Source organism: Salvelinus alpinus, chromosome 26 (genome assembly GCF_045679555.1).
Source record: "Salvelinus alpinus chromosome 26, SLU_Salpinus.1, whole genome shotgun sequence".
NCBI lineage: Eukaryota > Metazoa > Chordata > Actinopteri > Salmoniformes > Salmonidae > Salvelinus > Salvelinus alpinus.
In genome coordinates, this window is record NC_092111.1 from 18588272 (window position 1) to 18605424 (window position 17153).

Here is a 17153-nt window from a genome sequence, read left to right on the forward strand (position 1 = left end):
TGGCTGGGGAATTCATGTCTGGGAGCCCTGTCTGTCCTGTCTGTCTGCGAGGCTTTTGGCCGTAATACGTGACCTTGTAGAGGAGGAGCTGCAGGAGAGGGGAGGGAGATGGGGAAGGGGACTGCGGCTAAGCCCTCCAATTAGAATATGGATACATACTGTAATGTTACTGTACGTTCCATTGCTGCAATGTAGCTAGCGACACTCAATGTGTACAGATACTATGGCACTGCTGCACTGTGTGTGTGCAGGGAATCCTGATACTAGGCTAGGCTATATGAATATTCTGCACTACAGCAAATGATTTGCTGATTTAATCATCTGGCAGTGCAGAGATAATCACAACACCCTATTATTGCTGAAAGTGAACATATTATGGACAATAAACTAAACATTATCGACAACAGACTAGACATGTTATGGGCGCTAAATGCTGAAAAGTCGTTCAAGTTGATGCCCTCCACTCTACGCAGTTCTCCTATCCAATCATATAATGGATCTAATGCATACTGTAGTTAAATATGCAGCTAACCTCTCATTATATACTGCTCTGTACTTCACAAATTGATAGAGTAAAATACTATGCTGTTTTATACCGCATAGCACCATGTGAAGCTCCACCATACAACAGGTCACATTGGTCGGATCAATGCCTCCCTGACTTCCCCACAGAGGTCAGAGTGACATCCAGATTATTAGAGTCAGTACGAGGCTAGGAGCAGGTGGCTGGAGGGTCTGAAGAAATGCCTGAGTGTCACATCTCAACGTCAGGGTCAGACCAACACAACAAAGGGTTTTTACAGCCCGAACCATGAACACACTTACCCAAACACACACTGTTCCCTGCGTCCTGTTCCAATCATAATGAACTAATAATAGATGTTTTATTACAGCAAATCAGAGACGCCTGGGATATGGCTTCCTGCTTATCCAGGGGACCAGATCTGTCTGCTAATGCTGACGGGACTACAGTACAGTACAATGACAGTGTGTGTCAGCCCGGTCTACTGGAACAGTCTTGCGCACCGAGAAAATATATTCTCAACACTAACATTTAGTAACGGCCACTGAAGTCAACAAAAGTGTAGTTGTAATGCACCACAAAGGGAGAAACCGCATCACGCACTGAAGCCAGATTCATCAGCCTGATTTTCACATTTCCTCACAGAGAGAGAAGAAAACACTCTCCACCAATAACAACAAGGCTTATTACTACTAAACAGAGAACACGAGATGAAGCGGTCAGCTAGAAGTAACACACTGTTACTTCTCTTTTGGTGTGTCCAATGCCAGCTTTCCTCTGTTTTAACTCTTGTCATTTAACTCTGTCATGTTACAACAAAATCCTTTGATCTTCTTGTGAATACGTTCACACCCCTAAACCGATTGTTTGGGACAATGTAAAACAGGCAGGAGACTGTCACGACTTCCGCCGAAGTTGGTGCCCCTCCTTGTTCGGGCGGCATTCGGCGGTCGACGTCACCGGCTTTCTAGCCGCCACTGATCTACGTTTCATTGTCCATTTGTTTTGTCTTGATTATACACACCTGGTTTCCATTACGTTATTATTTATTCCCTATTTAACCCTCTGGTTCGCACATGGTTTTGTGCGTGTTTGTTCTTTGTTAAGTGGTCACATTGTTTGTGTGAGCTGGAGTATTTTCCCTGCGTGGAATTATCTTGTGATATTTCGAGTAAAGTACGTTTTTACTCAGTTCTGTGTCCTGCACCTGACTCCGTCCTACCCGCTGCACACTGACACCTTGACAGAGACACTTGGTGGCAATGGGAACTTTGTCCCTTCTCTTTCTGTGGGGCTGTATCTTCTCGAGAAGAGAGGGGCTACTTTCTCTGGTACAGAACATGCATTAACTCAATGCAGTACAAATTAATTTGCATGTATTAAAGCCAGCTGAGACACTTGCACTGTTTAAATCATTAGTCAAAACAATGATATGTTCAACAAACCTTTTAGTTTCACACCTCTAAGACAAAGAAGGCTGTTTTCATGGCTGTCTCAGATTCCTGCACATTATGCAACCCCGACGCACCCATAGTTAGGTGCTAATGGTGGCCTGTTAGTTGTATGAGGCCTAACCAGATGGTATAACACATCAGAAACATGAATAATATGGGCCATGCACACAGCTAGCATGTGGTACAGACTTAATTCCTCCAAAACGTTGAGCCCCCTGATAAAAAGTCAAGACCAAGGCTCCAACACAGCACCAACACACTACTGTTCCCCTACACTGTAGTTTCAGTGGCCAAATGCAATAAAAAGCAGGTGTTGTTTTCAGAAACATCAAAGGAAACTGTACTTCAGCATGTGTGTCATTGGGGCTAAGAATGTGGATCACAGAAGATGATCGTAATCATGTAGCAGGGTAACCAGAACATTCTCTCTGTCAGACAAGTCATCTCACACTCAACCCACAACAGTCCCTGGCCTAACAGACTGCATAGACACAGTGTCCCAACCACTGGCATGTTATGCATGAACTCAAACTACCTGTATAGAAGTCTCGGTATGCTACAAGCTGGTGTGGGTCTTGCCCTCCTGCCCATTGCTGGAATCAGTGAGATACATTTGTGTGAGAATTAGAATCTGTAAAACTAAGAAACTGTTCTATGGCATCTATGGTATCTTTCAGCATGACCTGACCAGAACCTGCTCAGGGAAAAACTCCTGGCCCAATCTACCGCAAATGGAAAACATACTGCTGCTTCAAAGTTCAAACTGTCCATTAAAAACAGCCAACGTTATTCAGATTTAACTCAATGTGAGAACATTACCTGTATTCCCTGGGGTTGTTGCTATCAACCTGTGTGGTACGCGAGGAGAGACCTTCAGCCCTGCTCGGACCTGGTAGAATCTGGAGGGAGAAAACGATACAATACATTCAGTTACTACACAGATGTAGGATAATCATTTGAGCCAGTTCGCTACTGCAGAGCAATATACCTGCAGCAACAGGAACTGTGAATTATTATGTGGATTATAATTCATGGAAATCTTTTGTAGGGGTCGATCCATTTTTTATTAGGGCAAATCAAGTCGGACATTTTAAAGTCGAGATTACAAACCTTAGAAGCCTTTTTAAACCGCAAATACATTACAAGTTTGCATTTCATGATGTGCAGGAAAAATCCTTTAACAACAACATGATCAAATTAAAATATGGCGTCTGCAAATAGCTAATACACACATACCGGTGCTATGCATCACTACACATACCACACACATACTATAGCATATGAAATCAATGTCCATAATGGAGTGGAAAGAACTGCTGCTCTCCATGACATCAGACCCGGGGCTAGCACTGTCATGTTAAACACAGCTGCTAAGGAATTGTACAAATTTACCTTAATTATTAACAAGGACAAGATAAAATGGCAAATAAATAAGAAATGACTCATCGTAATGCACATCCATTCAGTGGAGTCTGCTGCTGTCTGTACTGTAGGTCAACGGTAGTAGAGCTCTGAACAATAGCTGATAAAACTGATGCTACATCCCCAATACTATCATTTAGAATGACCTCATGCATACTATTATCATCCTGCAAATGCTGACATACAGCATTCCTTTGTAAAAAAAGATATGGGTATGAAAATTGCAGTGAAACAAGAATCTTTCAAAGATCACTTTCAGTATTGGAGTGTGAATGGATGTGGTTCTGTGTAAAAACACATTGTGTCCCCTGCAATTGCACTCAACACTGCCCTTTCCCACCTGGACAAAAAGAACACCTATGTGAGAATGCTATTCATTGACTACAGCTCAGTGTTCAATACTGTAGTGCCCTCCAAGCTCATCACTAAGCTAAGGACCCTGGGACTAAACACCTCCCTCTGCAACTGGATCCTGGACTTCCTGACGGGGCGCCGCCAGGTGGTAAGGGTAGGTAACAACACATGCACCACGCTGATCCTCAACACGGGGCCCCTCAGGGGTGCGTGCTCAGTCCCCTCCTGTACTCCCTGTTCACTCATGACTGCACGGCCAGGCAAGACTCCAACACCATCATTACGTTTGCCAATGACACAACACTGGTAGGCCTGATCACAAACAATGATGAGACAGCCTATAGGGAGGAGGTCAGAGACCTGCCCATGTGGTGCCAGGACAACAACCTCTCCCTCAACGTGATCAAGACAAAGGAGATGATTGTGGACTATAGGAAAAAGAGGGCTGAGCACGCCCCCATTCTCACCGACAGGACTGAAGTAGAGCAGGTTTCAGAGCTTCAAGTTCCTTGATGTCCACATCACCAACAAACTAACATGGTCCAAAGACACTTAGACAGTCGTGAAGAGGGAAAGACAAAGCCTATTCCCCCTCAGGAGACTGAAAAGATTTGGCATGGGTCCTCAGATCCTCAAAAGGTTCTACAGCTGCATCATCGAGAGCATCCTGACTGGTTGCATCACTGCCTGGTATGGCAACTGCTCGGCCTCTGACCGCAAGGCACTACAGAGGGTAGTGTGGACGACCCAGTACATCACTTGGGCCAAGCTTCCCGCCATCCAGGACCTCTATACCAGGCAGTGTCAGAGGAAGGCCCTAAAAATTGTCAGACTCCAGCCACCCTAGTCATAGACTGTTCTCTCTGCTACCACATGGCAAGCGGTATCGGAGCGCCAAGTCTAGGTCCAAAAGGCTTCTTAACAGCTTCTACCGCCAAGCCATAAGACTCCTGAACAGCTAATCAAAGGGCTACCCAGAGTCCTCTTTTACGCTGCTACTCTCGGTTTATTATCTTTGCATGGTCACTTTAACTCTACCTACATGTACATATTACCTCAATTACCTCGACTAACCGGTGCCCCCGCACATTGACTCTGTACTGGTACCCCCTGTATATAGCCTTGCTATTGCTATTTTTATTTTACCGCTGCTCTTTAATTATTTGTTACTTTTATTTTATTATAATTGTTTTACTTATCTATTTTGTACTTAACACATTTTTCTTCTTAACTTTTTAAAGCATTGTTGGTTAAGGGCTTGTAAGTAAACATTTCACTGTAAGGCCTACGCCTGTTGTATTCGGCGCATGTGACAAATACAATTTGATTTGATTTGAGACCCATCGGAAGGCGATGAAAGAGACCAGAGCCTAGCTGTGAACAGACATGGTATCATCAGGGTTTTAGCGAGCGGCCGCCTCTGGGAAACGGAGGCGTGACAGTGAAAAGCAGGGAAAAGGTTTTGGAGATTGATAAACAAGGGTATAGACTTAGTTCCCGAAAAAGGTTAAAGGCAGATCACAGCGCGACTGTGTGAAACCCATTGTAGAACATGTTATGGTTCGAGTCAGAGTGTATTGTGGGGAAAAGATAACAGAGAGAGAAGCAAGAGATGGATGATATACAGTATACCTGTAGTTAGTCTTGATATCATGCACTGCATCATTGACATATGAACACGTTTCCAATCAAAACTAAAGTGGAGACGTTCATTAATTGTACTAGTTAGAACGTCAGAAACAGATTCTTCATGGTTGAAGGAGTGCATTCTGGGTATCACACACTGGAGATGTATTGGCAATCGGCTCTTCAAATGGACTTCAAATGGACATGCTCCTAGAAACTACAGCCAGGATTATCAATCAAACCTGATTATAGCATCAAGAGCAACGTTAGACGTGACTAATTCGCCATCCGTTCAGCTCAACTAAAAGGCCTGCGCTGCTCTTATCACCCTCTCCTGGTTTAAAACATCAAACACAGACTTTCGTTTAATGCAATCACTCCTCTATAGGGTTTGTATAAAACGTACGTGGGAATAGCTTTTTCAGGGCTGTATATAAGATTTGTATAGATGTTTAACCTAATGGTCTTTCTTTGTACATTTCTCCTTATCTCACAATAGCCAATGACTGTGTTTTCTTTACACCAGCAGTCACTTGGACAGGAGTCTCTGACTCTCTCTCCCTCTGTTCTGTCCTCCGATCAGACCTACTTCCTCCTTGTTGCTGTTCGGGGCGGAAACATGCATAAGAATAAATATATTAGTGCACTCAGGCTCAGCTAAGCAGGATTATATTTTTCCAAAGCTTTAGCCCTCCCTGTCCTGTTTGGAGCCAGGAAAATCTAATCTGGGTAAAGCTGGCCATTCAGTCAGCCAGAGTCACATCCCACAGGCTAGCCAGATGCCCGGGTTTTATAATCTCTCAGCAGATACACTGTATCTGTACGGCATAAAGATGACCCTATTCTACCTCGTGTCTGTGTCCCAGAAGCACCCCATTCCCAATGTAGCGTACTATTAGGCCCATATCTGTCCTCAAACACCTCCTACTGTACGGCATAAAGATGACACTTTTCTAAATAATAACTGTCCGTTTTATCATTAATATGAACTATGAAGCAGCCAGAGATACAGGTGGAGACTGTCAGTGGGTATTAAGTAGGAACTATGAAGCAGCCAGAGATACAGGTGGAGACTGTTTCAACCCAAGTTTCCTACATGCCACAGGAGTGTGTTAGCCCTCTGAACTAAAGCCTAATGATTAGCTTGGGCAGTCTTCAGGTCTCAAGGCAAGTTTACTCATGACAGGAGTGGGGTTCACCGATCCACCTCCATTACACTCACCCTCTCTGGAAGAGATCCACATTGTGAAACTTGTTCAGCTCTATGGAAAACTCCAACGTCCCCTGTACTTCAGACATGATACGTTCCAGGTCATCCCCTGCAGAGAGGAAAGATAATATATCAATCAATATAAGATGGGTAAAAATGGGGTCACAATAGACACATCTGGATGCATACTGTATTGTAGTGTGAGGAACACACTGGGAAATGCTCTATTGCACTACCCCCATTGTTTTATGATTGAAGTGACAAAGCCATTAGCACCTTCATGATTCATCAGTGAATTCATGGCCAACGAAGTATCCTTTCATACAAAACAACTAAAAAAAGCATTCACAAGGAATCAAAATTGACATTTATCATCTAATCATTGAACACTGTCATTTTTCTTCTTCACTGTAGTGTTTCTGTGACTCTGTTGACCTTCGGAGGCCTCATAGTGAGAAGGACACTGGCATTTAGGGAGGAAACCCCAGACTGGATATAGAAGCTCCTCTACACACACACACACACCCACACACCCACCCCCACACCCACCCCCACACACACACACACACACACACACACACACACACACACACACACACACACACACACACACACACACACACACACACACACACACACACACACACACACACACACACACACACACACACACACACACACACACACACACACACACACACACACACTCATCCACCATGGTTTCTAATTAGACAAACAATGAGTCATTCAGGAAGCGTTTGCCTTGGTCCTTCCATCTCCCAGGAAGCTATTCACAGAGTCAACACTCAACAGACTGCACACAACCTCAGCATGAAACATTGAGATGAATGGCGAGAGAGACACCCGCCATGAAGTTTTAGAAAACGGTTATAAATTGATGGGACGGAAAGTGTTGACAAACAATCTAACCGTCTGCTCCATTCACTTCTTAATGTGTTTTCTAATCATAACGATATCATGTTGAAGTCTGTGTTCTTTAAGACATTTACGTGTACATGTTGGTCATTTAGCAGACGCTCTCATCCAGAGCGATTTACAGTCAGTGCGTTCAACTTACGTAGTTAAAACAACCACATATTTCACAGTCACGAATAAAGAATTCTAGCCTTCTTGTCATGAGTGCCTTTTATCATGATAGTAGTAGAAGTAGTTAGCAATAGCATGGGTAAGATTGTTACCGCACTGCATTCCTATAGTAACATAGTAGCCGTTGTGTTTATTGTCTGTTTTGATTCCGATTTAAAGCCCAGAGGCTGACATGCAAAACCTCTACTAACGAGTCACAGTTACTCAAAAGTTGATCATTGAGCTTGTTTGATCCCCATTTAATAACTATACCAAATTAAATAATATATGCCATTTAACAGATGATACATTTTAAATATAGACGACCACGGGACTGGAACCCACAACCCTGACAGTGAAAGCTCCATGCTCTACCAACTGAGCCAATGAAACAACAGCATAGCCATGCCTGTAGGACAGTAAACTAAGCATCACATTTGCTATGTGACATGATCTGCATTAACATCTACTTCCAAAAACCATGCAAAAAGCTGTTTGTCCCCATTTAGACTGTTCTAGCTTCACAGACACATCGAAACAAAGGGATAACAGATCATAACAATAATTTGACGCCGTAAAGCAACTACGCAGAAGTAAGCAAGAGAAACACAATAACAAAGCCTCGTTCTCCACTACTGTGTGGTCCATTATCCCATTGCTGTTGAAAACCAGCTAAAGGGAAGGAAGATATATGTCACACAGCATTGCTGCCTTCTGCTGACATGACTTCTTGTGTTACATGAACATGTGAGGGGGCAGGCACACACACACACTTGCGTGTGCAGACACACACACACACACACACACATGCACGCACACACCCCCCTGCCAAACTGGCTACTTTAATAAAGGTTATGATAGGGAACTGAGGTTTGTGCTGTGTCAGTCCGTGGGTCATATTAACAGTGACCTGTCCTGACACAGAGCCTTGACCCAGCAGCCTCGAACAGTTGGTGGAGAGAGAATATGTGGAGGATATTGTGCTGCTGTGTAAAGTATGCTGTATTCTACATCAATGTTGTATTCTATGTCAGTGTTGTATTCTACATCAGTGTTGTATTGTTCATCAGTGTTGTATTCTACATCAGTGTTGTATTGTTCATCAGTGTTGTATTCTACATCAGTGTTGTATTGTTCATCAGTGCTGTATTGTACATCAGTGTTGTATTGTTCATCAGTGTTGTATTGTACATCAGTGTTGTATTCTACATCAGTGTTGTATTGTACATCAGTGTTGTATTGTTCATCAGTGTTGTATTCTACATCAGTGTTGTATTGTTCATCAGTGTTGTATTCTACATCAGTGTTGTATTCTACATCAGTGTTGTATTGTACATTGTATTGTACATCAGTGTTGTATTGTACATTGTATTGTTCATCAGTGTTGTATTCTACATCCGTGTTGTATTGTTCATCAGTGTTGTATTGTACATTGTATTGTACATCAGTGTTGTATTGTACATTGTATTGTACAGCAGTGTTGTATTCTACATCAGTGTTGTATTCTACGTCAGTGTTGTATTCTATGTCAGTGTTGTATTCTATGTCAGTGTTGTATTCTATGTCAGTGTTGTATTCTATGTCAGTGTTGTATTCTATATTCTATGTCAGTGTTGTATTCTATGTCAGTGGTGTATTCTACATCAGTGTTGTATTGTTCATCAGTGTTGTATTGTATGTCAGTGTTGTATTCTATGTCAGTGTTGTATTCTATGTCAGTGTTGTATTCTATGTCAGTGTTGTATTCTACATCAGTGTTGTATTCTACGTCAGTGTTGTATTCTATGTCAGTGTTGTATTCTATGTCAGTGTTGTATTCTACGTCAGTGTTGTATTCTACGTCAGTGTTGTATTCTACGTCAGTGTTGTATTCTATGTCAGTGTTGTATTCTATGTCAGTGTTGTATTCTATGTCAGTGGTGTATTCTACATCAGTGTTGTATTGTTCATCAGTGTTGTATTGTACATCCGTGCTGTATTCTACATCAGTGTTGTATTGTACATCAGTGCTGTATTGTACATTGTATTGTACATCAGTGCTGTATTGTACATCAGTGCTGTATTGTACATTGTATTGTACATCAGTGCTGTATTGTACATCAGTGCTGTATTGTACATTGTATTGTACATCAGTGCTGTATTGTACATCAGTGCTGTATTGTACATCAGTGCTGTATTGTACATCAGTGTTGTATTGTACATCAGTGCTGTATTGTACATTGTATTGTACATCAGTGTTGTATTGTACATCAGTGCTGTATTGTACATCAGTGCTGTATTGTACATCAGTGCTGTATTGTACATCAGTGTTGTATTCTACATCAGTGCTGTATTGTACATCAGTGCTGTATTGTACATCAGTGTTGTATTCTACATCAGTGCTGTATTGTACATCAGTGCTGTATTGTACATCAGTGCTGTATTGTACATCAGTGCTGTATTGTACATCAGTGCTGTATTGTACATCAGTGCTGTATTGTACATCAGTGCTGTATTGTACATCAGTGTTGTATTCTACATTATTTTGTCTAAAGTCTATTACACAATGGAAAATGCGTAATTTATTTGGTTTAGTCAACATTTTCCCAAGTCTCACTTGAGCCCATTTCTAGTCAGCTATTGTCAGCTGTCTCACATTGAGTAAAAAGAAGGAGCTCTGCATTTTCATCTCTCTGTCTGGGACATATACAGGCTACAGCTGGGACTGAACACGGTGTGCCTTACAGAAACACAGGAGGTTGCATATCAGTCAATCTCTCTCTCTCTCACTCTCGTTCTCTCTGTCACACACACACACACACACACACAATCCCAGTGTAACCGCTAGATCATGCTAACTGTCAGCAGAAGTACTGTATATGGCGGAGGCTGCATTGTCTCCCCTGCTAATCAACCGAGGCAGAAATTGATCAATAATTGAATGTAAATAAGTCACAGGCACCGTATCTCCAGACCATAGAATTACATAGAACTTTGATAGGATCTCTGTGATCCAAAAACACAAACAGTTTCAAGGGTATTACATGTTTGCAATAAAATTCAAATAAATCAATTTTTTATCATCATCCTCCTCCTCATCGTCATCCTTCTCCTCATCTTCATCATCATCACCACAGGCAGACAAGCTCAGTAGAAATAAGGGAATTATTATTATTATTATCTTCCTTACCATCTCGTCTCTACTACTCTGTTGAGCCATCAGCTTCCATTTCAAAGTTGACTATTGACGTGAAAAAGCCTGCTGAATGTACAGTAGTGTGTTAGTCATAGCAATAGACGAGATGTGTGGGTCTGCTTGCACAGAGTGTACCAGCCTGGTAACAAAGAATCCACATGCTGAATGAATGGCATTGAACCATAGAATTTAATAGATGCTGCTAAATGTCCCTGACCTACAGTACACTGCTCCAGCTACACATTGTCCCTCACCTACACTGCTCCAGCTACACATTGTCCCTCACCTACACTGCTCCAGCTACACATTGTCTCTGACCTACACTGCTCCAGCTACACATTGTCCCTCACCTACACAGCTCCAGCTACACATTGTCCCTGACCTACACTCCTCCAGCTACACATTGTCCCTGACCTACACTGCTCCAGCTACACATTGTCCCTCACCTACACTGCTCCAGCTACACATTGTCCCTTACCTACACTGCTCCAGCTACACATTGTCCCTGACCTACACTGCTCCAGCTACACATTGTCTCTGACCTACACTGCTCCAGCTACACATTGTCCCTCACCTACACTGCTCCAGCTACACATTGTCCCTGACCTACACTACTCCAGCTACACATTGTCCCTGACCTACACTGCTCCAGCTACACATTGTCCCTCACCTACACTGCTCCAGCTACACATTGTCCCTTACCTACACTGCTCCAGCTACACATTGTCCCTGACCTACACTGCCCCAGCAACACATTGTCTCTGACCTACACTGCTCCAGCTACACATTGTCCCTGACCTACACTGCTCCAGCTACACATTGTCCCTGACCTACAATGCTCCAGCTACACATTGTCTCTGACCTACGCTGCTCCAGCTACACATTGTCCCTGACCTACACTGCTCCAGCTACACATTGTCTCTGACCTACACTGCTCCAGCTACACATTGTCCCTGACCTACACTGCTCCAGCTACACATTGTCCCTGACCTACACTGCTCCAGCTACACATTGTCTCTGACCTACACTGCTCCAGCTACACATTGTCCCTGACCTACACTGCTCCAGCAACACATTGTCTCTGACCTACACTGCTCCAGCTACACATTGTCCCTGACCTACACTGCTCCAGCTACACATTGTCCCTGACCTACACTGCTCCAGCTACACATTGTCTCTGACCTACACTGCTCAGGCTGGGTCAACTGCTGTGGCTTTGTCTCACCGGATCTCTCAGTTTAATCAAAATGTTCCCTATAGTCAGTTAAATGACGCTTACTGTATGTACAAGATAAGCCAGATAGGTTGTTGCTAAGTCTAAAACTCAGATCCTCTGTGATTCAAAAAGACCTTCACTTTGAATCCACTTAAGACAGATGAAGTCTAGACAGAATACTAAGACCTGGAGATTGTTGTCCACTATAATATGTTCTAAGTCTGTCCCCGACTAAAACAAATCTTGGTCGACCAAGAGTCTTCTGTTCTTTTGACAAATTGATTGGTCTGAATTTTTAAACGTGTATTTTTCCACACATAGATACATCCTATGTGTTTTAGTCAAATCAACTAATTTCACTAAGCTTATCTGATGTGTTAACTACACTGTTTGATTAAATAATTAAGACACACAGATGACTAGAGGGAGTCTGACCAGCAATTTATGTGATTGTGCCAGGCCGGGCTCAGACTTGCTGCGCCGTGTTAAAAAAAGACAGCAAGTGACTGTGACAAGCACCCATTGTCTCTCTCTTCTCCCTGCTGCAGCGACCACCACAGAACATCAAAGTGTTTATCGCACTGTCCATGATGCTTAAGCTGCAACATAATTACAGCCATTCTGTTACCAAACTCCCTCATTCGTTTAGGAAAAACATTCCCTATTCCCTCAACCCTTGCTCTCTTTATGTGACACATGTATGCATCGGATGCACGTGACCAATAGGGCCTGACCTATAGCATATCCTATGCTATGGGGTTTCATTATGTGGTTTCCTCTCTCCTCACTTTTCTTAGGCAATAAGGCAAACTTTGGTAAACTTTGCTATTATGCACATAGCAACATGGTCGAGGAAAAGGTGCCAATTCAACAGTGCACTGATGTGTTTCAGAACCGCGGACAGCGACCACTATCCAACGCAGGAGAAAGTGCATTTGTTTTGAAATAATATCATTTATTTTAGCGTTGCACCATTGTTCTCACATAATTTAACCATATACAATTTCAGTAGCACATGTCTTAGACTGATGGACTGTGCCATCCCCACAGCCTCCAACATGGACCAGTCCACTCAGACAGGCACCAATAAGACAGGTGTCTTGTATACCATGATTTTCATGTTTTTATTTGTTACTGCTCAAGCAAAGAAATCTCGGTCGACCTTGATCAAACAATCGACCAGTCGACTAAATGGGTTCAGCCCTAAAATGCTCTTCATCATTTACCATGCTAGTAGCTGATGGGGATGCTCTGAAGTCCAATTACAATAGACCCTTTAATGTGCTGCTGCTTGTGGCCATATTCTGCCGTTCTGATGAGCCTGCAGGTAAAAATCATTAAACCCTAATCATGACAAAGTGCCACCTGCTTGGGTTAAAGACACACTTTCAGATGACTATTTAATGCAGAGTACTATAACACTACTGAGGCTGGGGCTCTATGAGGCTATTACAGGTTACAGTACTGAGGCTGGGGCTCTATGAGGCTATTACAGGTTACAGTACTGAGGCTGGGGCTCTATGAGGCTATTACAAGTTACAGTACTGAGGCTGGGGCTCTATGAGGCTATTACAGGTTACAGTACTGAGGCTGGGGCTCTATGAGGCTATTACAAGTTACAGTACTGAGGCTGGGGCTCTATGAGGCTATTACAGGTTACAGTACTGAGGCTGGGGCTCTATGAGGCTATTACAGGTTACAGTACTGAGGCTGGGGCTCTATGAGGCTATTACAGGTTACAGTACTGGGGCTGGGGCTCTATGAGGCTATTAAAGGTTACAGTACTGAGGCTGGGGCTCTATGAGGCTATTAAAGGTTACAGTACTGAGGCTGGGGTTCTATGAGGCTATTAAAGGTTACAGTACTGAGGCTGGGGCTCTGTGAGGCTATTAAAGGTTACAGTACTGAGGCTGGTGCTCTATGAGGCTTTAAAGGTTACAGTACTGAGGCTGGGGCTCTATGAGGCTATTAAAGTTTATACGCTCGTGCTCTATGGGGGACTTGAGTTGGTCACCACTACTCTCTCAACCACAGCAAGGACAACAAGCTCCTGGCTTTTCTCTCACTGACCTGGCTTGTATGTTCAGCTGGCAAATAGACTGACATTTCAGTAACTGAAATAAGGACAAAACCCAGTACACTCGTAGTATTCGTACATTAGCCTACGAGTAGTTCGTAGACCTGAAATAGTCTAGAAAAATTAAGGTCAGCACAATAATATGGATTAAAATGTTATTTTTCACCACAGACTTTCCTACCTGCAGTCTGCAGGTAGGCTACCTTCTATTTTTCCCCTTCTGAGAGTATAACCAAATATCTCAGGATCAGAGGGGGACATTATTCAGAGTATAGCAGCCTACTATAGCTACTTGCCTATATTTGGAGTGAGTATTTGGAGAGGCATAACTGAGACAACTGGCCAAGCGTAGGCGTAATCCTAGGACAGTCACAGTGTCATGACAACCGGCTGAATGTTTACACAACATCGTCACATGACAGGAAATTAATCTCACACACTCACTTCATAATGAACCTCCATCTCATGAAACAGACTAGAATAAAAGGCAAACACACCGTCCCTACAAATAAATAGAACATACTGGAATACAACAACATCGTCCCACAGAATAGACACTCCAGCACACTGGTATCCTTATACTCTATGCCACACAATACATTAAATGGCTATTTTCTTGGTTTAAAGACAAATTTGCCTAAATGTATTGTTGAGTTACAAGAATAGCAGTAGGCCTATGCTGGACTTGTACACTGATCTGTATGAGATGTGTGAACTACCCGCTTCTTAAAAGTCCCAATCCCTAGGAAAAAGGACCCAGTAAGGAAGGGAGCCGCAGCAAAAACATGTGATACAGGGAGAGGCTAACTGACTGTGTAACGGAGAGAGAAGATTATGTAAATCATGTGATAGTGAACTCTGGGCCAAGTTCTTCTCAGATCATTAGCTACTTTAGAAATACTAGTTTAGATCACAGTCACACACACATTTCTGGAAGGGTGACGAGTGGGTGGGGGTTGCAGTGACTTACTGAACTTGCAGTTCTGTTCTGTGCTGATAACAATGTGTAACATTTCTCCAAAGGCTCTAATATAATATATCATAGTAATTCACCTCATCAAGTCATCCAACTAGCCAAGGAACATAATATTGCTGTGACCTGTGTGCTGTTAGTACCATGGTTGGGTCTGTTGGTACAGTGGTTGGAGGGTTGATGGAGGTGGAATAAGATCTGTCTAACAGCAGATTGTGTGAAACATCAATGCTGTCTTCACACGAAAGTCCCATGTGGTCTGACTACATTTTGCCCGGAGCGGATGGACCTGGGTGGGTTGAAGTCAGCTGGAAAATCCTTGTTTTACCACTTCAGGAATCTGCTGTAGGGGCCTGCTGAGGTGCTAGGAAAGTAGACTGTTCACCAAGCGGACAGCTGCATGCAGTGTGCAGCAGACAAAGCACCTGCCCTCCACTAAGCAGCTATGGGGGTTTGCCAAATGCTTTCCATAAAATGATTTGCTCTGTGTGTGTGTGTGTGTGTGTGTGTGTGTGTGTGTGTGTGTGTGTGTGTGTGTGTGTGTGTGTGTGTGTGTGTGTGTGTGTGTGAGTGTGTGAGTGTGTGAGTGTGTGAGTGAGTGAGTGAGTGAGTGAGTGAGTGAGTGAGTGAGTGAGTGAGTGAGTGAGTGAGAGCGGTGGGTGCGTGTGTGGCAGACACAACGTTCTACTGTTAGTATTTTAGTGATGCTGTTATAGCCAACGCTGCTATTATAGACTCATCAACCTTTTAATCACAACTAAATTATGAGCTGGCGCGTTGGCAACAATGTAGCGGACAGGTCTGTTACAACCTTGTCAAAACATTCTCAGTTTCACAATACAGCAGCAAGAAACAGCCGGCCCGTAATATTCTCTGTCTGTCCCACTGCACTGTGATGGACAATGAGGATGCTAGCTACAATGTAACAAACCTTACCTTCCTCACTGATGCGCTGCGAATCCCCACGCAATAACCAGTGTCCACCACGGTCTAATATCCACAAGGCTTTGGCTTCACAACCTACAGCGACCCTTGCCTTTCAGATCTACGGAGGTATGATGCCTTGTCTGTATTCAGTCGTTATATCGCTGTTGTAAGCTGCTGCTCACCGCTTCTCCTGCTGCTGCTGCTGTTGCCATGGTTATCCATTCAGCCCCTGTATCCTCTTCTTCTGCAGTGCAAAACACTAGAAGTCAGCCTCCTAGCTTAGCTTACGTTTCCCCCATCATGGCAGTAATGTTCAATTTGTCTAAGTGGTGCGCCTGGCCTGTCTCGTGGTTTAGCTTCGTGTTTATCCTCTGTCGAGGTTGACACATCGTTTCGGGAGAATGGTAACAGTCAGCATGCACAGGGTGGGCCAGTGTCCTGCCGTGGCTGCTGCATGCTTGTGCACTGTGCTTACAATTGACGGGCTGACGTCAACGCAGGCTGTGAAATTAAACACTGAAAGAGTCCACCTGACACCTTTCACCATCACTATCAACACAAATACAATAGGCTATGTTTACAGTCATTAGATTGTTAGCATTTCTTAGTTCAGTGTATTCTACAACAACTAGACTATTATGGGATTGAGAAGCAAAATATGGAGTCATGGAGTTATGAGTTCAGGAAACACAAGAAGTAAGAGGGGTGTTCCAAAACAATGACAGTAATCTAGTGAAAACTTTTTTTTTTAAATACAAATTCCTGGTTTTAACAGGTTGGAGCACTCATAAACAGACAGAGATATAAATCTTATCACGCTCAGGGTTTGTTCCATGATCTGATGCCTACACAGGTATAGCCTATTGACGTTTTGACGTCACATGACAGGTTCCTCGGAGTCAAGGAGTTATGTCCGGTACCAGTAATAACATTCCCCAGCGGCTCAACATCTGTAGGTCAGCAGGCTATTGTGCAACTCATTTCCACTTTCATGGTTACTCTTCTCCATCCTCTCTCTCTCTCACAAACACCCCCCCCATCCCTCCCCCTCCCCTCTCTGTAGTATAAAGCCTTAGCTTAGAGCCCAGCGTTAATTTCTAACAGGTTCTA

General features: G+C 43.3%; 1 protein-coding gene across 1 annotated transcript in view; it reads right to left on the reverse strand.

Moving 5' to 3' along the window:
- The window catches only part of LOC139554864 (protein FAM135B-like), a 47391-nt gene extending 30893 nt beyond the window's left edge, over positions 1-16498 (reverse strand). Inside the window, exons 1-3 of the mRNA XM_071368083.1 lie at positions 16053-16498; positions 6602-6698; positions 2797-2876 (exon numbers count right to left, since the gene is read on the reverse strand). Coding sequence (XP_071224184.1) covers positions 2797-2876; positions 6602-6678 — 157 coding nt within the window. The 5' untranslated portion in view covers positions 6679-6698; positions 16053-16498. The remainder of the gene's footprint in view (positions 1-2796; positions 2877-6601; positions 6699-16052) is intronic.
- Positions 16499-17153: the final 655 nt, after the last annotated feature.